This window comes from Hemicordylus capensis, chromosome 10 (assembly GCF_027244095.1).
Source record: "Hemicordylus capensis ecotype Gifberg chromosome 10, rHemCap1.1.pri, whole genome shotgun sequence".
Lineage (NCBI taxonomy): Eukaryota > Metazoa > Chordata > Lepidosauria > Squamata > Cordylidae > Hemicordylus > Hemicordylus capensis.
In genome coordinates this window covers 10,404,011-10,428,605 of record NC_069666.1, presented here as the reverse complement: position 1 = coordinate 10,428,605, position 24,595 = coordinate 10,404,011, and the positions used below count along the sequence as shown (strand labels likewise).

The 24,595-nt window shown below is 46.7% G+C and overlaps 1 protein-coding gene across 4 annotated transcripts in view; it reads left to right on the top strand.

Annotated features, from left to right (window-relative positions):
• ADAMTSL3 (ADAMTS like 3) overlaps nucleotides 1-24,595 on the top strand; it is a 229,846-nt gene that overhangs the window by 185,683 nt on the left and 19,568 nt on the right. For all 4 annotated transcript variants that reach the window (XR_008311388.1, XM_053271888.1, XM_053271889.1 and 1 more), the window contains 7 exons: nucleotides 7,739-7,868; nucleotides 9,255-9,447; nucleotides 11,314-11,493; nucleotides 12,281-12,434; nucleotides 17,271-18,348; nucleotides 19,556-19,683; nucleotides 20,047-20,175. Coding sequence is in view for 3 of the 4 variants with exons in the window: in XM_053271888.1 (XP_053127863.1) it covers nucleotides 7,739-7,868; nucleotides 9,255-9,447; nucleotides 11,314-11,493; nucleotides 12,281-12,434; nucleotides 17,271-18,348; nucleotides 19,556-19,683; nucleotides 20,047-20,175 (1,992 nt within the window). In the remaining variant the exon portion in view is untranslated. The remainder of the gene's footprint in view (nucleotides 1-7,738; nucleotides 7,869-9,254; nucleotides 9,448-11,313; nucleotides 11,494-12,280; nucleotides 12,435-17,270; nucleotides 18,349-19,555; nucleotides 19,684-20,046; nucleotides 20,176-24,595) is intronic.

The window sequence follows — 24,595 nt, the reverse complement described above, 5'->3', positions numbered from 1 at the left end:
AGATTTTCTGGAGGCAATCAAAAGGAGCATTAGTACAGAACAATAAACGTTCTGAGCAATGCACTACTGGCCCAGTCCTTCTGCAGAAGAGAGAGAGAGAGAGAGAGAGAGAGAGAGAGAGTTGTACAGGAATCTTGAGGACTTATTGTTTGAGGGACAGAGTTCAGACATCACGTGGAACCCTGATTTATTTCATCTAACTGTGGTCCGTTTGTATGCCCAAACTCACACCAGTCAAGAAACTGGTTTATTTCTGGCAGACAAGTCATGATCTGAGCCCAAGGTTTGAAGTTGGTTGGTTTGTCTGAACCATGGTCTTACATGATGATGTCTTAACTCCCAACTGTGGCTTAATCTTGATTTGTTTCAGTAGGTCTGCCTTTTCAGGGCTCTCACATAGAGGCTGAGTTCAGACATACACGGTAACCACAGTTATAGCTGGCCAACGTTGTAATTGCAGTATGCCCGAACGTGTGAAACCGCGGTTATGGGCCAAAAGCTAACTCCAGTTTTCCTCACCAATCTCCAGTTGGAACCTTCGGTTCTCTCTAAGTTTCGCCACCAACAACTGAGGTTTTGCCGCTGAAGCATTATGCCCAAATAATGTAAAAAAAAAAGTTTAAAAAAAATGCCGACAGCTATAACCGTGGTTTCGTGCCTATTCCAAACTCCAATCATAGAGATGGCGGGGATGTGCCTTGGCGGCCGGGCAGCAGGGAGGGGCTCCCCTCTCTTTTAACTGGAGTTGGGCTGGCCATGCTTTGGTGAATATCTGCAGCATGATTTGGAGTTAAGAACTGAAACCTCAGCCATGCTTAACTCCATTTAACTTGTACATCTGAACTGGGCCAGAGAGAGGTAAGCCTTGATCACTGGAGGCAAGGGTTGGGGACCAGAACAAGACATAGTCCATGATCAGTAATGATGTTGTGCAATGTCATAAACTGTGCTCACTTACAGTGTGTGGTCCATGCACTCACACTTTTCTTTGGTCTTTGAGGCCTAAATCAAGATGGGGAGGATGGAGTGCCTGGCACTAGCAAAGATGCCCCAGATTCAATTTTTCTGCGCACCTTAACTAAAGGGGCACTTCTGTGCCCCTTCAATAGTTCGTGAAGATTGAGTCCAGCACTTCAGATTGGAATTTAAGTTAGGCCCTGAGCCCGATAAGGTTGAAGCCTATTGTTCCATGTAATTCAGATGGTTGTAATGGAAAGGGACATTTGCTTTCTTTAACTGCTTAGATCAGAAGGTGATTCTGTTCCACCCAATAACCTGAGGCATTTTTCCAGGGACATACCCAGGGTATGTATAGACAATATCTTTTTAATAACTTGAAGGAGTTATGATAGAACTATTGATTGGTGCACACATTTCTAAATCCCTTTACAATCTCTGATAAGACTTGTTTTATATGGTTTTTGTTTGGTTTTTGAAGTACTCCGAAAACCCAGAAGAAATGTATGAAACATTGCATGGAAAGGTAGGGCTAATTCTTCAACAGTACATCAAAACAGTGTGCCAGGTAATCCAAACCCATCTAGTCTGCCATATCTCTGATATATTTAATATAAATTACATTTCTCCATATGTTGAGCTTATGAACAAGGACATCATTCATTTTAAATTACTTGGATGCAAGCACTTAATAAATTTTGCAAATTACTTGCTAACCCCAGCCGTGGAAGAGTCAATACTGTTGGCCATTATTAAATTGCAGCGGTTAAATGTACCTCCCTATTCCGTGTCGGTTTTCCTTACCTTTTTATTAATAAACTACCAGCAAATGCTGCATCAATTGAATGTAATTGCATATTGGATAGCGAGACCATGTCTGAAAACTATAAGGTTGGCTATTATAATTTTTTCAATACCGGTGCTATTATACATTTAAACCATCAAAGCACTGTACTGGCATATTGTATTTATATATTTATATTACATTCCTTTGAGAACTGTTCATTTATTGGCTAAACTAGAACAGAATGGGGTTAATGTTGTACCAAAGTTAAGCGTTTTTAAACCCCTTTGATTTCAAAGGGAAAGTTAAGTACAAGCTTAATGCTCTCCAGGAGACAGAGGCGTATCTAGGGAAAATAGCGCCTAGGGCAAGCATTGAAATTGTGCCCCCTGTCCAAACATCTGACACCCATCTTTCAGATAACTTTACCATAATATCAGCTGAAAAATACAAGTCTGAAGGTCACATACAAGTCACATATCTGAATATGTTTACAGTGACTTATATTAATTCAAAAATAAAAATTACCTGTAGCCCCTTTGGGGGGCTTCCTAAAGGATGTGGGGGGGGAGGGTCTGCAAAGGTTCCCCCTCCCCCCTGCTGGCCTCTAGGGCCTCACAGGGACCATTTGAGCATGTGCAGTGGCCATTTTTTAAAATAATCTTTTTTTTAAAAAAATGGCAGCTGAAACCAAAATGGCTGCTACGCATGCTCAAATGGCCTCTGTGAGGCCTGGTATGGCCTAGGGCCTCACAGAGGCCATTTGAGCATGCACAGTGGCCATTTTGTTTTCAGGAGCCATTTTTTTAAAAAAATTAATTTTAAGAAATGATACCCCCCCTTCAAGTGGCTCCCAGGGCACGTGCCCTGCCTGCCCTACCCTAGATACGCCCCTGCCAGGAGAAATCAGTTGCATTCTAGGTACATTTACCCTGGGGGCAATTTGTCAGGATTCACGTGGACATTGACCCTGAGGGGAGTGAGTTTGTGGAAGAAAGGGAATCTGTCCTGGTCAAGATTCCTGCCCCTGATTACATCCCAATGGAACCAGAAGTGCCAGGGCGGCCAAAGCCAGCCACTTGCACAGAGGCGTTCTGGGAACCTGGCATCCTCTTGTGTGGTTCTGGCCTCTTCCCATGAGTCCCTTCAATCACTTCAAGGCCTGCAGGAGCAGAGGCAATGGTGGTCTGGACTGCGGTCATGGTCGCCTCTGTCCCGGCTACCGTCCTGGTGAATTTTGCTGCTCGTCGACAAACCAGGAGCTTTTCCAAATGGGCAGCTTTACTGCAGCAGGAAGTGCCTCAGGTTAAGCTGTTTTGAGCACTGCACCCAAGTGCTACTTTTTTTAGGGCACCTAAAATGTGCTGTCACTGCAAATTGTTAGGCTGTTTTGTTTGGCTGTATGAACAGCACCGTCTGGACATCTCTGTAAATGGTCCCCCCACCACCACACCATCTGAACTCCCCTCCAGTCTCAAGTGTAGCAAAGCTGTGTTCAGTCTCTTTTGGGGAAAGCTCCAGGTATAAAGCTCCCGAGGAGTGGTGGCTAGTACATCAGAACATTTGGCAAGTACGTGCCGCAAATCGTGTCTGAAGGAGAAGTATGCTTCTGTGCACTACAATAGATATGCAGCCCTTTGTATCTTGGGGAGGTTCTTGCTCTAGGCTACTGAGCTGAGGATGAAGAGCTGAGGATGAAGAGAGCATCAGGCAGGAGTGCAGGCCTGGCCCTGTGCCACAGCCAGGCCTAAAGGAGGAGGAAAGCTTGTCTTGTGGAAGCAACCATGAATTATTCCCTTTGCTAAGCAGGGTTCACCCTGTTTGCATTTGAATGGGGTACTACATGTGTGAGCACTGGAAGATATTTCCCTTAGGGGAAGGAGCCGCTCTGGGAAGAGCACCCGCGTGCTTGCATGCTGAGGGTTCCAAGTTCCCTCCCTGGCAGCATCTCCAAGATAGGGCTGAGGGAGTTTCCTGCCTGCAACCTTGGAGAAGCCGCTGCCAGTCTGTGTAGACAATACTGAACTAGATGGACCAGTGGTCTGACTCAGTATATGGCAGCTTCCTGTGTTCCTAGGCCTTCATGCTCCCGGCTGGGAAGAAGGCCACAGATACCTGCTGCCTGTGGCACTTCTGACACGCGGGTTGCAGGTGAGCCGCTCGTGATCCAGAGGGTGAAAGGCAGGCTGAGGAAGGGTCAGGCCTGCCTGGACCGCGGTCAGGTGAGGCAGCAAGGCAGGCGAGGCAGCTGGAGACGTGGCTTTATCCGAGCTGTAGAGCCAGCAAAGGTGCAGGCAAGGAACAAAGGTTTGTATGGCTAACAGGAGTGTTGCCCTTTCCTGGACTCCCAGAGCAGCCCTCCTCCAGGAATGACTTCCAGGCAGGTTTCCCCCTCCTCCTGAGGAGACCCATCAGGAGGAAGGCCCCCGCCAGCTATGCATGTGCTCCGTCTTTGTACACATCTGAATGCCAGCACAGTTATTTATATGTCGTCTTGAACGCAGGTACAGCACTACACTTCCAATTTCTGTCCTGCATTTGAAGGGACCTGCACCCAGTTTCACTTGCAGGTACAGCCATTCACACATTTGTGAGTGTGGACAGATATCTGAACGCAGGTACAACATAATGTCTGAATAGGGTGGGAATAAATGTATAATTAGTCCAAAAGACATCCAAACAACAATTGATTTGGTCCAGATCTCCCGTGTGGAAACCTGCTAGGTATGCAGGTGGAGAGCCAGTCTTGTGGTACTGAGTTGAATTGTCCCCTTTGCTAAGCAGGGTTTAATTTGGTTTGCATTTGGATGGGTGACTACACATGAACACTATCTACTATAAGATATTCCCCTAAGGGGATGGGACCATAGCTCAGTGGCAGAGCATCCGTTTGCATACTGAAGGTCCTAGGTCATTCCCTGGCATCTCCAGGTAGAGCTGGGGAAGACTTCTGTCTAAAACCTTGGTAAACTGCTGCCAATCAGTGTAGGCAATATTGAGCTAGATGGACCAGTGGTCTGACTCAGTACAGGGAGACTTCCTATGTTCCATTTTCTTGCCTCGCTATCTAACAGTCTATTAATTGGAGGTTCTGGGGAGTTGAACTTCATACATCAAAAACATGTACCGGGCCTCTGATCTTACAGTCTCTTGAGATAAGTCTTGGCTTACTCTGATAGTAACAGTAAGTGTGTTTCTGGAAAAAGATTACTGTCGTACTGATGGTGTTATATCAAGTGTGGTTGCTCTGTTAATGAAGAGCAAGAGATGCCTGCCAAAATCTCTTTCCCAGATTGTGGCTTGAGTTCTTCCTTTATATGCCATGGGTAATGCCCAGTTATGACATAATATAATTTTGTATTATCGGGGACAGATGGAAGTGGTTGAGATCCCATTATAAAAATCACTTGTCACTCATTTCTAGCAACAAAACCCCCCGCCCATGCTCTAACCAATTACCTGAAAGCCATAAAACACACGCCACTAACCTTGGGGGAGACATTTTCCAGTCCTGAGTATTTCCATGGAGTCAGCTAAAATAAAAATGGGCTTTTTTAGCAACGAACAAAGTGTCAAGAAAAACCTCTGTGATGAATTAGGAGAAGAGATATTTATGGCAATGATTGTCTAGCAGCCGTGCAGGGTTTTTTTTGTTTTTTGTTTTAAACCAGAATAAAACAAAGTTTTAATATATTCCACACAAATAACAAGACTCTGGATTTTTTTGTTACTGAGAAATGCAGAGGGTATGAAGGTGATTGAAACCTTGCAAATCTTTTAACAAAAGAGTAATGCTAAGCTGTCTTGAAATCAGATTTGTGACCCTCTGGAAGCCATGAGGGGAAACTGGATTTAGAAAGAAGGAAACAGATTCCATGAACTATGGCCGTTTTCGTTCTTGCATATCACATTAGAAGACTTTTAGCCGCCATATAGTACCAATGAAACCTCCTCGCCAGAGTGAACTTCAGCATGTTTCGTTCACTATGACAGCACTAATGACCCCTTGTTTTATTGCACTGTGCAACGCGGAAGCGTTCCAAGGAACTTGACAGCCCGAGGAATGAACAGGGCCTTTGATTCACTGGTTGGATTCCCAATACAACGAAAAGAGGGTTGCAGCTCAGAATAGTTTTCTTAGTTTGTAGAACCCCATCTCAACACGCACGGCCATACCAGAGGTGACGGCAGGAGATCCATCTCTTTAAATGTGGGTCTGTACAAATCACATGCAGGGTTGGATTTAAAGAGGGTGAGGGGTGCTGGACCCTCCCTACATCCTCTCCTCCCCAACACTTTTCTCGTTGGGGTTCTTATACCAGAAGTGAGCCCTACTGGGAGAAAATTGCCTGAGGCAATGGACTGAAGGTGTACAAGCTATGGGAGGGGGGTTTTGTTCCTTAAGCTGGGCTCTCCCAATGCATAAATGATGGGGCCATTTGAAAAGACGGGTCTGTTGATATCAGTCTTGTTTTGGCCCTCCAGGGCCTTCCCCTGCTAACTGAGCAAAGGGGTACCTTTTAAAGTGGTGGTTCCCTTACATTTAGCTGAGAGAGAGAGTAACTGGCCCTATCCAACCCCAACACAGCATCCCTCCAGTGATTGTTGCTGGTGTCTATCTACCTTATGTTTCTTTTTAGATGGTGAGCCTTTTTGGGACAGGGAGCCATCTTGTTTTATTTTTCTACGCAAACCACTTTGGGAAGTTTTGTTGAAAAGAAGTATACAAATATTTGCAGTTGTCGTCAGACCGCTACTGCGGCTCCCAAAGCTGACGAGGCAAGCCAGCACTGAGTTTAGAAGCAGCTTCCTTCTTTAGCAGTGGGAAAGCCCTCTGTTTTGATCTATCCTCACTTCCCTGCTTTTTGTGAAATCTGTGGCCTTTGTTTTCTGCAGGGGTTCTATACTTGGCTACAACCACAGATAACAGAACCATGGATAACAAGACCTGAACTCAATGGGAATTGTGTGGTTAGGTTCCTGGACTCTAAAAAAAACCCAGCTTAAAATTGAAGAAATGTGAGAAATAAAATGCCATACCATGTTTTGTGAGTCTCCAGCTGTCCTGCAATGCCCCTCCCAACCCACAATTTTGGCTCTGAAAAATCGTGGGAATGTTTGTTTTTTTCTTTCCAAAAGAGCCACCAAATTGCTCCTTTCAGCCAAATGGTGGCCACAAATGACCTCAGAGGTCGTTTCCAGCCACCTAGGAAATATAGTTATGCGAATTTAAAGCCTTTTAAAAAACACATATATTGAGGTTGGGTCTCCATTGCCCAGCTGCAGATACGTGAAGCCACGGGTGTTGGGACCACGGGTGACGAGGACCACCTGTAAGATGTACATTTTCATCTTAATTTATGTATGTTTGTTTTATTGTTCTGTGTGTGAGTGTGTGTTGTTTTTTACGTGCTGACTAGGATTGGTGGGACCATGGTGCAGGAGGAGAGGCAGTTGAACCTTCCCCCCAGTGGCATTCTCCTGATTAAAATCCTCCGCCATGGCGACTTCTTTATTTTTCCAGTCTAAAGGGGAGAAAGAAAGTAAAGCACCATCTTGACACCATCAGTAAGCTGCCAACCCTCATCTCTAATTTAGAGGAGAGCTGGCCTTGTGGTAGCAAGCATGAAAGGTCCCCTTAGCTAAGCAGGGTCTGCCCTGGTTGCATTTGAATGGGAGACTTGATGTGAGAGCACTGTAAGATATTCCCCTCAGGGGATGGAGCCGCTGCCAGTCTGTGAAGACAATCCTGAGCTAGATAGACCAAGGGTCTGACTCGGTATATGGCAGCTTCCTATGTTCCTATGTTCAGCATTTTATGGAGTCCATTGCAGAAGTGTTCAGTTCTTCCCCTGCACCCCTAAACCCTCTGTTTCTGACTTGTGTACATTCAGATTATGACTTGAAAGTGTGTTTTCTCAGCATCACTTTTCTATATTCTGTATTTCAAGAGATGTTTTCTATCTTGCAGTTGTTGTTCTGTGTTTCACCACCCAGGCACTCAAGAAGCGATTGCAGGATGCCTCCATGAGCAGACAAGGCAGACCGTAAACGACAGCCTGTGTGACAGCTCTAAGAAGCCCCCACCCATGACCCGTGTATGCAGCACAAGGGTTTGTCCCCCAAGGTATGACCCTGCAGCATGGAAGCCTGTCTAAGCCAGGAAGAAGGACAATCATGAGGGTTGGCAGGGGCAGAGGGATGTGTTCGATCTTTAGAAAAGCTTCTCCAAGGTTGCAGGCAGGAGTCTCTCTCAGCCTTTTCTTGGAGATGCTGCCAGGGAGAGAACTTGGAACCTTCTGCATGCAAGCATGCAGGTGTTCTTCCCAGAGCAGCCCCATCCCTAAGGGGGAATATCTTACAGTGCTCACACATGTGGTCTCCCATTCAAATGCAAACCAGGGTGAACCCTGCTTAGCAAAGGGCACAATTCATGCTTGCTGCCACAAGGCCAGCCCTCCTCTCCCTTCTGCAGCTGCTCTGTATGAAGACGGTCCTGGATTCAATCCAGGTAGGGCGGGGAGATACTAACCTCTGTCTGTGTTTGCAAACTGGGGTCAAGTGGTGGTGGAATCCTACAGTGCAGAGCAGTTTTTTTCTCCCCAGTGGAAATAACAAAGATTGCTGCTCGGAACATTCTGCCTTTCCTTTCCTAAGAGTACGACAAGATTCTCCCAATGGGATACCAGCAGGTTCTGGGGAGAAGGCAACCCAGCTGTAGTAAGTTAGGATTGCAGGTGCACTTGGGCTGGAGTTGCAGGACCTTGGATAGCTCCAAGCAGACAATTTGCTCTAATGATGTCTCTGGAGTTCCATGGAACCTGATGCACTCTTTGGGTCTGACTACCCATTCTGGGCTGAGGAGCCAAGAACCTTATAGAGGTAGACTCTCGCCTGGAGTGTCCACCACCTACCTATCTGTTAATTCCCAGCTGGTGTGTTTTCTGCAGTGGCAGAAACTAGGGAATGCACGGTCCTTGGTGTAGATGGAGCTACCTGGGGGAAATTGGAGACAGAAGTTGTGTCAGGCCAGCAAGAGTCTGATTGGCTCCCCAGGGCATCTGATCCATCTAGGCTGACAAGCTGCAGTACCTCTTCCTGACATCATCGGGGTGGCACTGTGGAGCAACAAGGTTCGAGCCAGCCATTTTCTCTACCCACAAACTGCTTGGTGGTGCAGATAATAAGGCGTCTGGGCCCTTCTCTCAGATACCCCACTTTGAACCAGCTAGTGACTTAGAGCACTGGAAGATAATGGTCTAACCATGATGCTGCAGCACCCCCAACAGAGCAAGGAGCTCCATCCAAGACTCCCGTGGACCCATCTGTCCGCTGGTGAAAATTTGTAGTGCAAAAATGCATGACAGCCTGTCTAGCACATGGTCTTGGGGTAAAATGAACTAAAACCTAATCATTTCCCAGCCATTGTTTTGAGCTTAACAGGATCAGGGATCAAAATAGCCCCTTCTGTCCCAGCGATGTTGGCTTAGTGTGCTCTCTTCCTTTGGAACAGGTGGCAGGTGGGCCACTGGCAACGGTGTTCTGCCACTTGTGGGGTCGGCATACAGACAAGAGAAGTGCGCTGCCAGCAACCCGGAGGATCCGCCGTGGCCCTCGGACACTGCAAGGACAAAAAGCCTCACACTCTGCAAGCTTGTAACCAGATAGACTGCCCCCCGGGTTGGCACGTTGAAGAATGGCAACAGGTACAAGAAGCCTGCTAGAATAGTCCTTGGGAACTTGAAAATCACATGGAAGGTGGCTCAGAAGCCGCTGGCAGCGCACTGACGGTGGAGTAGGATGGTGCCCTCCACGGTTCCCTGAAACAGGGATTCCCAGATGTTGTTGACTACAACTCCCATCATCCCCTGCCACAATGGCCTTTAGCTGGGGATGATGGGAGATGTAGTCAACAGCATCTGGGAATCCCTGTTACAGGGAACACTGGTGCACTCTCTGTGTACAGAAGGCCTTCGTTATCCATGGACGGGTCTTAGAGACCAAGTGTCTTTATACGCAGTGCTAAAAATAGGACCACCTATTTGTGGTTCCTGGGCCACTGGAAATGATTTCCAGAGTCGTTTCCGATGGCATTTTCCATCTGAGGGCATCACAGAATCATTTTCTGACTCTAAAATACCCTGCGATTTTTTGTGTGTGAAAACTCAACCGTTTGGGGGGGGCATTGATGGAGACCTGGAGGGCAAGGTACTGTGCTTTTCTCCTCTTATCTCTCCCCCCCACCTGACCTCCACTTTTTTCATCTTCTGTATGTTCCAGGAACCTCATCCCTGGATTCTCATAGGGGTTAAGTCTCTTTATTCACAGTTTCCGTATTCGTGCCTATCGGTGGAAATAGAGCCTCCATACATAAAGAGGGCCTCCTGTGTTTTGATGCGAATCTGAACTTTTCATTGACTGATAGGTCAATTGGTCCCCTCACTCAGTGTTGTGATTCCATTCTCAGGCAGTGAAATGGCAGTGGGGTGTGTGTGGATTTTGTCTGTTTTCAAGGAGAGATGAAAGGGGAGGGTTTCACTGGCACCCGCAGCACTGCCCCTCTGGATGGGGAGTGGCCCACCTTTTATTTTATTTTGCTCCGTAATGTCCTTTCCAGAGGACTTGGGAGGAGGAAAGTCAACCCAAATTTAGTTCACACAAACAGCAGATGAAGTGGTAAAACTGCTCTTGGTCTGTACCATTTCAGGCTGTAGGTGTCTACTTAGCTGGCTACGTCACCATTTTGTTTAGAAAAATCCCTGCAGATACAACAAGCATCGGAAGCTGCCTTATACCCAGTCAGACCATTGGTCCAGCTAGCTCAGTATTGTCACTCTATACTGACTGGCAGTGGCTCTCCAAAATTTCAGACAGGGGTCTCTCCCAGCCATTCTTGAAGATGCTGCCAGGGATTGAACCTGGGACCTTCTGCATGCAAACCATGTGCTCTGCTGCCACTGAGTTATGGCCCCAACCAGCATAGGAAGCTGCTGCCTACTTAGGTCCATGTAGTTCAGCATTGTCCTCTACACCAGAGATTCTCAACGTTGGGTCCCCAGATGTTATTGGACTTCAACTCCCATAATCCCCAGCCCCAGTGGCCTTTAGTTGGGAATTGTGGGAGTTGAAGTCCAATAACATCTGGGGACCCAACATCGAGAATCTCTGCTCTACACTGACTGGCAGCAGCTCTCCAAGGTTCCAGGCAGGAGTCTTTCCCAGCCCTACCTGGAGATGTTCCCAGGGAGGGAACTCAGAAGAGCACAGGCTCTTCCATTGAGCTATAGCTCCATCAAAGCTAGGCTTGAACCCTTTTCCATGACAACTTGTGTTTTATACTGATTGATTAAGTGCCGTCAAGTTGGTGCCGACTCTTAGTGACCACATAGATAGAAAAATAATAATAATAGATTCTCTCCAGGATGCTCTGTCTTCAACTTGGCCTTGAAGGTCTCTCAGTGGTGCAAGCATTGTTGTCGTCATCGAGTCCATCCACCTTGCTGCTTGCCGTCCTCTTCTTCTCTTTCCTTCAACTTATATACAAGGATTTTTAAAAAACATTTCTTCCTTAGTGCTCCCATACTTGTGGCGGAGGCAGCATGAATCGCAAAGTGACATGCAGGCAACTCTTGATGGATGGAAGCTTCCTCAAGCTCCCGGATGAGAAGTGCCATGCACCCCGACTGGCCACTCATAAACCCTGTGCCAAAACAGATTGTCCTCCACAGCTGGTTGTGGGAGACTGGTCAAGGGTGAGTCCCTTGAAATATGAGTGATTCTTACCGGTATATCTATTAAGGCTGCAGCTCTCCGTTGATTAATTGATTAAATTGACTGATTTTTTTTAAAAAGCACCCTTTTGATTGACTAAAAAGTTGTTGCTGATTAACAGGGTAGCATATTTAATAGATGTATATTTTTTAATAAAGCAGTTATTAAAACTGCAGGTAGCAAATAACTGCTTTAAAAAGCTGTTCTTCCCTATCTTTCAACTACGGGGTAATGCCTCTTCTGAAAAGAAGCATCCGCTCTTTCCCCTAATGTGGGCAGGAATGACTCTTCTGAAAAGAAGCATCTGCTCTTTCCCCTAATGTGGGCAGGAATGACTCTTCTGAAAATAAGCACTCCCTATTTCTTACACATGGGAAGGAATGCATCTTTGGAAAAGAAGAACCCGCTTTCCCTCACATGGGTGGGAATGCCTCTTCTAAGACAAAGCCTGTGGCAACACATGGGTTCATAATTTACAACCCAAACAAGTTTTCTTCTTACGTTGGAACAACGTTTACTCACAAGCAAATGTAATTGATAGTTTAATCAAGGAAGATTACTTTAATTGGGTGGCACCCCCAGTATCTATGCCAGGCTGTTTTATTTTCTGGAATTTGCATCAGAGCTACTTTGCTGTGCAGCTGCAATCGACGGGGTGCTCTGTGAAAGAGCAACCCTTTCAAAATGAGAGATGCAGCCGCTTGTCTGAGTTTAGAATGAGCGTGTATGAAACTGGACACCATTTTGACTGTTCCCTTCCTTTCACAGTGCTCTGTAAGTTGCGGTGTTGGGACACAGAGGAGGAAACTCACCTGCCGAAGGCTCACAGCCAAAGGCCAGCAGGTTGCGTTAAACGGATCGGTCTGCAGCGATCTCCCAGTGCCTCTGCTTGTAAGGCCTTGCCACATGAGTGCCTGCAACAGTAAGTGACACTTTCCTAGCTCAGCTGAGAGGAGGATGCCTGGGTTCGTTATTGCCAGGGCAATGTGCATTCTGTGTTTATATATTGTCTAGTGCAGGGGTGGGTGGATTTAGCCCTCTAGCTGCTGTTGAACTACAACTCCCATCATCCCCGGCCACAGGCCTTGTATCTATGTTACGAGGAGACTTATACTACAGGCAGGAACACACAGTTGTTCCTGTATGAATTCAAGTACGAATTGTCTCCTTAGCTAAGCAAGGTCTGTGCTGGTTTGCATTTGGATGGGTGACTACATGTTGAGCACTACCTGCTGTAAGATATTCCCCTTAGGGGATGGGACCATAGCATCTGCTTGCCTGCAGAAGGTCCTAGGTCCACTTCACTTTCTGGCAGCATCCCCAGGTAGGGTGAGGAAAGACCCCTGCCTGAAACCGTGGAGAGCTACTGCCAGTCAGAGACTATACTGAGCTATATCGTCCAACCGTCTGATTTGGTAGAGGGCAGTTTCCTTTGTTACCTGAGGGGAAGAACAGTAGCTCAGTGGTGGTGGTAGTCCAGTAAGCCACCTAACAGCACAGCGGGGAAATGACTTGACTAGCAAGCCAGAGGTTGCCGGTTCGAATCCCCACTGGTATGTTTCCCAGACTACGGGAAACCCCTATATTGGGCAGCAGCGATACAGGAAGATGCTGAAAGGCATCATCTCCTACTGTGCAGGAGGAGGCAATGCTAAACCCCTCCTGTATTCTACCAAAGACAAACACAGGGCTCTGTGGGCACCAGGAGTCAACACTGACTCGACGGCACACTTTATTTTACTTTAAAGTAGTCCTCCCTCCCTCCCTCCCTCCCTCCCTCCCTCCCTCCCTCCCTCCCTCTTTCTTTCTTTCTTTCTTTCTTTCTTTCTTTCTTTCTTTCTTTCTTTCTTTCTTTCTTTCTTTCTTTCGCCTTGCCTTGGAATGGGTGTCTGCAGTGTGATTATGGGCTTGTTTTTCAAATCGCCTTGAAGAGTGGGGAGTGCACATGTAAAATAATAACCAATTAGACCTCTGACTGGTCTTTTGTGCAAACAAATCCTGGCTGCGGGCCTGAATGTGCTTGCTCTGGCAGCTGAGCCCTGCTGAGGTCAATGGGGCTCTGCCAGCATAAGCACACTTCGCTCTGCAGCCGCTGGGCCTGCTCGCAGAAAGATACCTCGGTGCCATTGCATTGCATATATACATGCCTAATTCCCCAGTCTGAAGCAAGGTCTTCTTTCTTTGCTCTTAAAAGAGGCGAGTTCACTTTAATATTAATGACTTCATCTGAGAGGTTACTTAGCAAAACCGTCCTGTATACAGTGGCTGGCAGCCAAGGAGCTTCTTGGGCATGCCTAGTCGATTTCCCCCCCATATTTGGAGTGATAGTAGCAGAAGATCTAGGGTTTGCCCAGAGGGACTGAGTGTGTGGCCAGGGCTGACCCTAAGGTTTTTGGCACCCTAGGAGAGGTTTGATTTTGGTGCCCCCGTCAGCTGAGAAATGCAGTGCCTCAGGTTTATCTTGACCCACACAGGTTGCTCATTCATGAGACTGAATGACCAGCCAACATGGATGGCCAGCACATGACTAGCTGGTTTGAGGAAACAGTAGGTGAGAGCTCCCAGTCTATGATGGGGGCCAAACCCTAACGCTTTCAAGATGAAAAGATGCCGCTGTTAATTCGGAAGTCCACTCTGAGACCATTTCTTTTTGGAAATGAATGCTGAGGCAGGCAATTCGTCTCCAAGAGAGGGAGTGCAGCTTATGAACATAGGAGCATAGGAAGCTGCCATCTACTGAGTCAGACCATTGGTCCATCTAGCTCAGTATTGTCTACCCAGACTGGCAGCAGCTTCTCCAAGGTTGCAGGCAGGAATCTCTCTCAGCCCTATCTTGGAGATGCTGCCAGGGAGGGAACTTGGGACCTAGATGCGCTTCCCAGAGCAGCTCCATCCCCTGAGGGGAATATCTTGCAGTGCTCACACAGCAAGTCTCCCATTCATATGCAACCAGGGCAGACCCTGCTTAGCTAAGGGGACAAGTCACGCTTGCTGCCACAAGAGCTCTCCTCTCCTGTCTATGTCTATGAGACTAGTCTATGAGACTAGCTGTTCCTTGGGTCTTAGGTGCAATGAGCAAAGAAGGCTGTATTTTGGGGGGCAAAATGTGCAGGTCCTTTGGGGTACAGGTTTACATATGACACTCACCTACCACTGTGCTGTCCTTCAGGGGTGCAATATAAGAGGGAGAGAAAGAATAATTGGCAGTGGTGTATTCTGGCACTGTTTAGGCGCCCCCTAAGAAATGGTGCTCTAGGCGACCACCTAGGTCAGCCTAGGGGATGGATGGACCCTGTCTGTGGCCTCTTCGAGCCCCTTCTGGTGGTGGTGTACACATGCTGGAGACAGGTTTTTCTCAGCTGGGAGGCCTTGTGTATGACATTCAAGGCAGCAGGTACCAGCTGCTTTGAGACCTGGACTTCATCACGCAGAGCAAGGTCAAAGACTCTGGGCCTTCGGCAGGTGCGTGGAGCCTGATGCATGCTACGTGCCTTAACTTTGCCTTTACAAACAAAATGGGAGCGGGAATAATTATTGGTTCGTACATAATATGAAATTTCTTTTCTTGGACTTGGTTACCAGTGAACATGCCAAAATCCTGAGGTACAAAACACCACTTTAAATAAAGCTCCATGGACTTACAGGAATGTCCTTGGCGCAGCATTTAATAAAATATTTTTTGAGCTGCATATCTATCTGAATTTAATTAATTGTGGATACTTGCATGGCAGCGGGTCTAGTCTGCAAATTACTTGGTGGAGAGTGATGTTAAGGGAAATATTGTCAGCTTCTGCTATTGTACAACGGGAAAGTAACATGGAGATTTATTTATTTTTTTTAAAAGGAAGGGTGCAAAAACATATTTTTCAAAAGGTCTCCATGCTGTCATCTTCGTCCAGCTTTTTGAGTTAAGACAATAATTTATATTAAATGAGTAGGGCTGTCCTCGTGGTCATTATTAGGGTAGGAAACTTCTCCTAGCTGGGGAACTGGGTGCACACTCCCGATATTTGATTGTGTGTTAGACGGGACAGAGCCACCATTGAGTGGAGGGGTTCAAAGAACCCGGCCATGATCCATGGAAGGGCCGCATGAGCCCTCCAGAGTGCATTCCCAGCCAGCATTTGCTGGCTGGGTGCATTTATTTTATTTTCTCTCCCTCACTGGAGGGAGAGAAGCTTATGTAGTTGCTTATGTAGTCAGGCTGCACCCAGGTTTTTAGCTGTGCATCCCAGTTCTACTGGGACAGATCATCCTGTCTTCAGTAACCCAGAACTGGACATGTAATTCTTGCCTTTCAGTTTCTCTCTCCCAAACCTGCCACCTGCGTATTTCCAGACTGACCAGCAGACAAAGGCTCAAGGCCTTGCTTTGCCAGTCAAGAAGTAATCCAGACATCCTTTTTAAAAGGGGGGGAGGGAGGGGGGAAGGATAAGGCTTGCCAATTATATCCTTTTGCCAGATATTCATCACCGTGCCTTGCATTCATTCTTCATTGCAATCACTCAGCATAAACACAGAACAGCTCGAGAGCGTTTTAATTTTGAAGTCACACTTGCTCAGCATGGGCTCTTGGAAATGGACAACTCCACACTGGAGCATTTCCATTAAAACAAATATTTTGCACTGCATCGTTGTTAAGAACAGCACACTCCTTTTGAACACTCAAGCCGGCTCCACGATCCAAGAAGATTTATATGTTGCGCAGAACTGAAACGGTTGACCAGTCTTGATTTAGGAGCTGCGTAATTGTTAAACCCTGCTGTCCTAGTAGTGGTTAGGTTTCCCCAAAACATTGTTGATTTACTCGTGACATTCTCATTAAGTGGTGGGGATGTGAATGGAAATGTGGCCTGAAAATGTGTTGAGACTGAGCAGATGGGTGAATGGATGCCTCTCTACCCAGCTGTGTTTGCTCACCTTTGCATGCCTTAACTCCTGCTTCCCCTTTCTCTTGCAATTTTAACCTCTGTCTCTACTTTCCCAGGTGTTGAACTGTCACTTAGCTGTGGTTCTGGATAGTAGCTGTGCTAGTGATTGCATGTCTCTGCATACCTGCCTCCATACTTGGCCCTTTGTTTCCAAGTCTGTTACAAGGTCTTTGATCCTTTCCCTAATATGAAGTGTGTTGGTTGCTCGCTATGCAAATAGGCCTGAGATGAAGGTGAGGATTGATGAAATAGCTGTTGGTGCCACAAAGGCAGCGATGGCTTTGTAAAGTAAGCAAAAACAGTGATATAACTTCAGATGCTGGTGGGAAACTGCATGCTTGAATGCTCTCTCACTTAAAAAACAACTCCCTGCATTTGGAAAACTAGCATATAGGAGGAAAAGGTTCTAACCTAACTTTCTATGTTGTTTTTACTCAGTCACAGAGAGTTGTGCTAAGGTTTTCAGACAGTGAGTCCATGTTTGAGCTGAGATTTGAATCTTACAATGTAATCTTTCTTGAAATTAGTAGCTGACACCCAAAGTTACTCAATAGTTTTTCTCAGAAGTCACTCTAAAAGACTACTTAATTTCAGTAGGACTACCCAGGAATAATTTGGCCTGGATGTCAGCCACTGAGACATATTTCTGAGGAAACATATTTGGGATTAGGAAGTTAGTCTTTCAGAGCCAACATTTTATCTAGAGGACGCTGATCTGAAGCACTTCTAGGCAAACCAAGTTTCCAGAAGTTAAGTGCAAATGATATAGCTTGGAAGAGAAATAACAATCCTTTTCTCTCTCTTCTGTATGCCATTTTTCATTTCAGAGATGAAACAAGAAGGAAAACCCAACCTTTTGGGAAAGTATCCTTCCCAGGGGCCACGGATTCTCAGCATCCACAGAGTCTATATTCAGACAAGGCAAGAAAAACGTATCAACTTTACTATTGGGAGCCGTGCGTATCTACTTCCAAAAACATCTGTGGTCATTAAGTGCCCGGTTCGGAAGTTCCAGAAGTCCCTTATCCAATGGGAGAAAGATGGAGAGCGCCTCCAGGTCTCTAAGCGAATTGGAGTCACCAAATCAGGATCCCTCAAGGTGCATTCTCTCGAGTCTTCCGATATCGGGGTATACAAGTGTATTGCGGGTCCAGCACAAGAGACCTTTGTTCTGAAGCTCATTGGGACAGACAACAGGCTAATCGAACCCCCTGCTTTTAGGAAGCATGTGGGTGGGAGCAGCAGCACAGAACACAACGAGGCCAACAGCTTCGGAGCCAAGTGGCATAAGATGAGCCAGATGTGGCAGCTTTGGAACCAGAAAAGTGAGCAGTATCTGGGCAATGGGCAAGTTAATGACCAGCCGTTCTTGCGCCATCTTGAATCCCCCACAAGGAATTCAGCAGAAGGGTACAGCTCTCGTGAATTCAGAAACAAGCGCCTGGAGGCCGTCGTCCTCTCTGGTGCTTACAGTATGGATACAGTACATTTTGAGGAGCTGATAAAGAATTTGAGTCACCTTGTTGAGGCTGGGGAGGTCAACGATGACTTGGCCTCTCAGCTCGTCTATCAGTTGATCGCAGAGTTGTCCAAGCCTCCGCAAGCCGTTTCTGAAAAAGACGAAAAGCTGCCTTCCAAGAAACCTGGAAAATCTCCAAATACAGCTGATAATCTCAGCACGAAAGCCCAGGACCATGTGATGACAAGTCACAAGGGCCCGGTTATTATAAGACAAAGAGAAGGACCACAGGTTTATTCAAACAAAACTGTGACTGTCCGCGTTGGGAATACCGCTTTTGTGACACAGGACACCCATGTCATACATATTCTTTGTGAAGCTATTGGGCCTAGCGACCCTCAGTATACTTGGACCAAAGACGGAGTGGAGTTAAAGTCCTTTGAGAAGTAAGTAACATGGAACCTTTCCTCACTTCTGTACTTTTCTCAATGATTCATTGATATCATTGCCAAATACTTAACAGAAGGGGGGAAACCACAGTATCTTGGTGGAATCCCACAAACTTGCTTGCTCATTTTTTCATTATAGAATCCACATGTTTAGTTTACACACCAATGTGTTTCAAGCCAGCAGTCTTCAACCCTTCCAGTCCCAGGGTCCATCTTGAGCTCCATTCTGTGTCAGGAGACCCCTTTTTAATTGCCTGCCAAATCTGTTTATCTAGGTCTTATTTTGTTCATCTAAATCTCTCAATCTCTCAACCTCTCTCTCTCTCGCTCGCTCGCTCTCGCTCTCTGCCAACCCTTCTCCTTTATGTCTTTCCAGCCTTCGTCCCTCTTTCCTTGAGAGACCCACATAGTGACAGGTCTCAACCCACAAGACCAATTTTTCAAGCATCTTCAATTAAATCCAATCAACTTGATTTCACAGGAACTTTTTTTTGAAAGAGGTTTGCATCTGTGGTTGAAATATAGCCAGCATTTATAGTATAGGGGTTTTTTTTTTTTTTGCTTGCAGTCTCTGTTTTAAAATAGATAAAAGTATGAGGTAGGTGAAGTCATAGAGGCTATTCCCACGATCAGCCGAAATCGGGCTAGGGGAGCCTAGCCCGATTTCGGATGGTTGTGGGAGCTTGCAGCCGAACCCAGTTGCCTCCCGGCTGTGAACCCGCCTAAGTACCCCTCCCCTTAAACTGGGTTTGCAGACCGAGCACTCCACAAAACCAGTTTTTCTGATCGTGAGTAGCTGTGGCGCGGCTCCGCACCATGGCTGCTCACGAGTAGACCCCCTGAGCGGAGGTGAAAAGTCTCTCCAGTATGCCATGTGCGCTTGAGGTGTACCTGTAGTATCAAAATGTATATGGGCACTTGTGGAGAGTTGTGCAGAAACAAAAACCTGGTTAGATATGGTCTGTAGCAAAATCTCCACAGTTCCCTAGCTGACATAGAGATAGAACACAGAGGCCCAGGAAACCTTCTAGGAGTGAACAGAATATATACAGAAGGCATGGCAAGTACATACCCTGGGTTTGAACTATAAGCCTTCTACCCTTTGGAAAACAGGCTCAAAACTGGTTCAGCTAACATTTTCAAAGTGGGTTGAATGATACATTTCTATTCTGATTGCTCTTATCTGTCCTTAAACATTCCCCAGAGTGGTTTTGGAAGCTGATGGCAAAGTCCAGATTTTGAATCCCACCAGGAAGGAGATGGGTGTCTATCGTTGCATGGTGGAGAATGATTTTGGGTCCGACATGGAAACTGCTGCATTGTTTTATGCAGGTAGCATTTAATTCTGCTATTTTTCTATTTTTCTACAAAACTGTCCCTCTACTTCAGGCCTACCCAACTTTGGTCCTCCTGCAGATGTTGGCCTACAACTCCCATTCATTTGAAGGGTGTTCTGTTTCAAGCTCGGAACACTCGAAATGGCCCATTTTGAGTCAGAACGTTCTGAGCTCGGAACATTCTGCACATCTCTACATCACGCCTTTATTTCCATAGCCCCACTCTGAATTCCATCTGTTGGTCACACCCGAGTGTGACAGACTTCCTAAATTCCATCCATTGGTCACACCAGAGTGCAACAGACTTCCATGGGTGGTTGTTTATTGTTTCTCCCCCTTCCTCTCATTTCTTCTGCAGAAGCTCCCACCATAGAGTCCTCTGCAAAAAACATCACACATTTGGAGCTTGGAAACATTTCCGTGGCCGTCGGAGGTACAATCCTGGCAAGAGCTGGAGCAAACCTGACCCTGGAATGTCCGGTTCAGGGTAAGCAAGAATAAAAAAACTCACCCCCTTCCTCACATCCCATGTCATGCAGTGCTGAAAAGCTAATCTCAAACCCTGGGCAGGCTTTGGAAGAAAGCGAGGAGGAAATAAACAGGTTCCCAGTAAAAGCACCAGAGCATTAATCATAGAACATATATTTTTATTAGGCATGTCGCCCTCATGCACCCTGTTCCTTTCTCCTTCCACTCACATCTGCTCCACACACACACACAGACAGAGGCTCTTGCTTCCAAGGAGTTCTTCCATGAGACCCACTGTGGCCCACCACAGTGTTTAACAGCCCCCAGAGCAGCAGGAGGTCTCAAAACGTTGGCTTCACAGCCAGCTGCTTTGTTTCTCAGAAACCCAGCCATGCAGCTGCTATCCTCTCTCTCTCTCTCCCCCCCTTCAATATACCCCCACCCCACCCGTTCATCCTCTTGAGCTGCCGGGAGGCATTGCTCATTCCCGTGCCGTGCCCACCTCAAAAGATCCGGAGGAGGCCCCGTGCCAGGAAGCTGTGGCTTCGGCGAGGAGACGGTGAGGATTAGGCTCGTTAGATGCCGCACCGCAGACGCCTGCAGGGCTGCCGGCTCCACACCTTTCCAGAGCAGAAGGAGCTCCAAGCAGCGTCTCTTACTACGCCAGCAAGATGCTCTTCTCTTGGCCCTGCCATTGGCACAGGTCTGGCTGGCGAGGAGGACCAGGGATAGGGCTTTCCCAGGAGAGTGAGCTCCCTCACCTCCTGTCCTTGGAATGCCCTCCCAGTGGGGTTTTTGTCAGTCTTTGATTAGTCACTGGAGGGATGCTGTGCTGGGGTTGGATAGGGACTGTGGAGCTTTCGCTGTTAAATGTAAGAGAATCGCCAACATAGAAGATTGGAGAGGAGTAGACCAAATGTAGAAACTGGCTTTTAAATATCACTCTCCTTTTGGGAAGAGCTTTCTCAAGACACAGTGCATTTCGCAACCTAAAGCAGAGCACCAGATGGCCTCCCCTCCTCTTTCTTTCTATTACAATCACACAGACACCCTCCTTTTCTTTCTTCTTTCAGATCTCTCCTCTTCCCTTGATTTGTATTAAATCTCTCCTTCTCTCTGTTTGTCTGTCTGTCTCTCTCTTTCTCTCTCTCACCCTCACACACACATACCTTTTAAAACTTTTGTATTAAATAACTTGTGCTTTTGCTCTTTCTCACACACATACATTCTTTATAACTTTTCTATTAAAGAAAATAATAAAAAAGTTCTTTAGAAAAGAAAAGTTCTTTATAACCAACCTCCCTCCCTCTCTCTCTCTCTCTCTCTCTCTCTCTCTCTCTCTCTCTCTCTCTCTCTCTCTCTCTCTCTCTCTCACTCACACACACACACACACACACACACACACTATAAATTAAACCTCTTGTGTTCGTTCTCTCTCTCTCTCTCTCTCTCTCTCTCTCTCTCTCTCTCTCTCTCTCTCTCTCTCTCTCTCACACACACACACACACACACACACACACCTGCTGCCAATCAGTGTAGACAAAACTGAGCTGACTGTTCTGACTAAGTATTTGACAGCCTCCTCTGTTCCCGTTTTAGTGGAGGGGAAGTGGCCTTGTGGCATGAATTATCCTCTTTGCTTGGTAGGGTCTGGTCTGGTTTGCGTTTGGATGGGAGATTCCATGTGAGCCCCGTCTGCTGTGAGATCTTCCCCTCTGGGAATGGGGCCATCGCTCAGTGGAAGAGCCTCTGACTCACGTGCAGGAGGTCCCAAGGTTCCAATCCTTGGAAGCATCTCTGGTTAGGACTGGGAAAGACCCCCTGCCTGAAACCTTGGCGAAGCCACAGATGGTCAATGTAGACAATCCTGGCTTAATATAAGCCAGCTTTCTACGTTCCTAAGTCTGCCTGGGTGCCAGATCAGAATTGTGTGCCAGGCTTCATCAGAATCAGGCAGCATATACAAGCTCATCCCTCACTCCTACTTGGAAAGGATCCGAACTACAAGTGATCAGAAATACATTGTTAAAAGAGTTGGCGGTGCCATTTCCATTTTTATGACTTTGGGGAGGAACGTATTTTCCCTTGCGTCACTACCAAAAGAATAGCAAGTGAGCAGGAAAGGGAGAATATCTCAAAGACCAAAAATAACGATAGAAATATATGGTGCACATAGTTCTACAAATAGCTTTTAAAAATAGTGGCGCCAGACCGTCGGATTTTGGGACATGTGGCTCGGTTGTTCATTGTCTGTACCAAGGGTATTGCTGTGGTGAAGTCATGTTTTCCAGCTCAGCTTTGGCAACCGATTGTACAGCAGCAACCTGCATCTCTCATTCAGTTGCCTTCGTCACACGCTTAGTGTTCAATATTGCTAGCATTAGAAACCTCAGTCTCATTTGCCATTGACACAACTGGGAGGGCTCCTTGTTTTAGAATGGCTTAATCGTCAGCTATGCTCTGTGGGGCTTTAGTTGACTTCAAACAAGAACAACAACACCCCGCCGTCCTCCCTTTATTTAAAATCTACGACATGCTGCTTTATTGCCGTTCTGACAAACGGAGAAATGAATGCCTGGGTTGCTCTGCTGAAGGAGGAGCCAAGTTCGCCTTTACGCAAACCATGCAGGCAGTGTTCCCTCTAACAGGGATTCCCTGATGTTGTTGACTACAACTCCCATAGTCCCCAGCCAAAGGCCATTGCAGCTGGGGATGCTGGGAGTTGTAGTCAACAACATCTGGAAATCCCTGATAGAGGGAACACTGTGTGCAGGGCTGGCCGAAGGTGTTGTGGTCCCTGAGGTGAGGCACCAAAGGCTGGCTGGCCCCACAACCAACCGGCCCCTTTCCGCAACCAACTTCTGCAAGCTTTGAAAGTGGTGCAGAGGGCAGGGAGGGGGGAAGGGGAACAAAGCTGCAAGCACAAATTGTCCACTTTGCTGAGCAGGGTCTGCTTGGGTCTGCATTTGGATGGGAGACTACATGTGAGTGCAGCTCAGTGGAAGAGCATCTGCTTGCATGCGGAAGGCCCCGGTTCAATCCCTGGCAGCATCTCCAGGTCGGGCCGGGAGAGACTCCTGCCTGTAACCCTGGAGAAGCCGCTGCCAGTCTGTGTAGACAGTACTGAGCCAGATGGACCGAGGGTCTGACTCAGTAGAAGGCGGCAGCTTCCTATCTGCCTAGAGTTGCCAGCAGCCTCCTTGTGCTTCTTGCAAGCTTTGCAAGGAGTGAAAGGCGAGGAGGGCTGTGTGCCTTGTGGAGGTTGCAAAGGTCAGGTTGGCCCCCAAGAGCTGCTCTGATGGTAATGAGGTGGAGGAGGGCAGCATCTCCCCGCCCTGCTGATGCCTCAGTAATCTTCAGCCTGAGGCAGCTGTACAAGTCACAGCCTAACATTCCACAGTTCAAGGAAATCTGTGTAGGATTGAGTTGTCCATCACGTAGCACATATCTTGTCAAAAGCATGGATTTGTTTGTTTGTTTATCAAATGTGTACACCACCCCAAACTCTCATTTCTGGGTGGTTAACGATAGCATAAAACAAGTTAAAAACATATACAAAAACTTAAAACAATTTAAAAAATCAACCAGAGATTAAAACCTAAAAATTTAAAAAGCTGAGAAAGCTTGGGTGAAGAGGTGGGTTTTCAAGTGCTTTTAAAAAATTGTCAGAGATGGGGAAGATTGTACCTCAGTTGTGCTTGAATAGGGGGAAATCACATGCAATCCTTTCCAACAATCCAGACCTCAGGTTATTTTTTATTTTATTTTATTATTATTTTATTTATATCCCACTTTTCCTTCTAAGGAGCCTGGGAAACATACCGGCAGGGATTCGAACCGGCAACCTCTGGCTCACTAATCAAGTCATTTCCCCGCTGCGCCATTCGGTGGCTATGGTAGCAACCATGAATTTTCCTTTTTGCTAAGGAGGGTCTTTGTTGGCTTGCATTTGGATGGGTGACTACTTATGAGTGCTGTAAGATATTCCCCTTAGGGGATGGGGCTGTAGCTCAGTGGTAGAGCATCGGCTGGTCCCAGGTTCAGTCCCTGGCATCTCCAGGTAGGGCTAGGAGAAGCCACTGCCAGTCTGTGTAGACAATACTGAGCAAGATGGGCCAATGGTCTGACTCAGTATAAGGCAGCTTCCTGTATTCCTATGTGCCCCAAGTGGACTTTCCCATCTGGGTCATCTTGCCAAATGGCATTTACCAGATATCAGGTGCCAGCATTTGGTAAGATGACTGTCTATAACTACCACCATCTACCCATTTTGATTTTTAAAACTGGCCATATGGGGCAAGGTGAACTTTCACAATAGCACCTCCTACTGGCTGTTGAATATTGCTCAGCCAAACTCTTTGGTTGCCTGCATACTATCCAAAACAATTATTTAATATGCTACACTGAAATGTCAGTAAAACCTTAACATATTTAGTGCA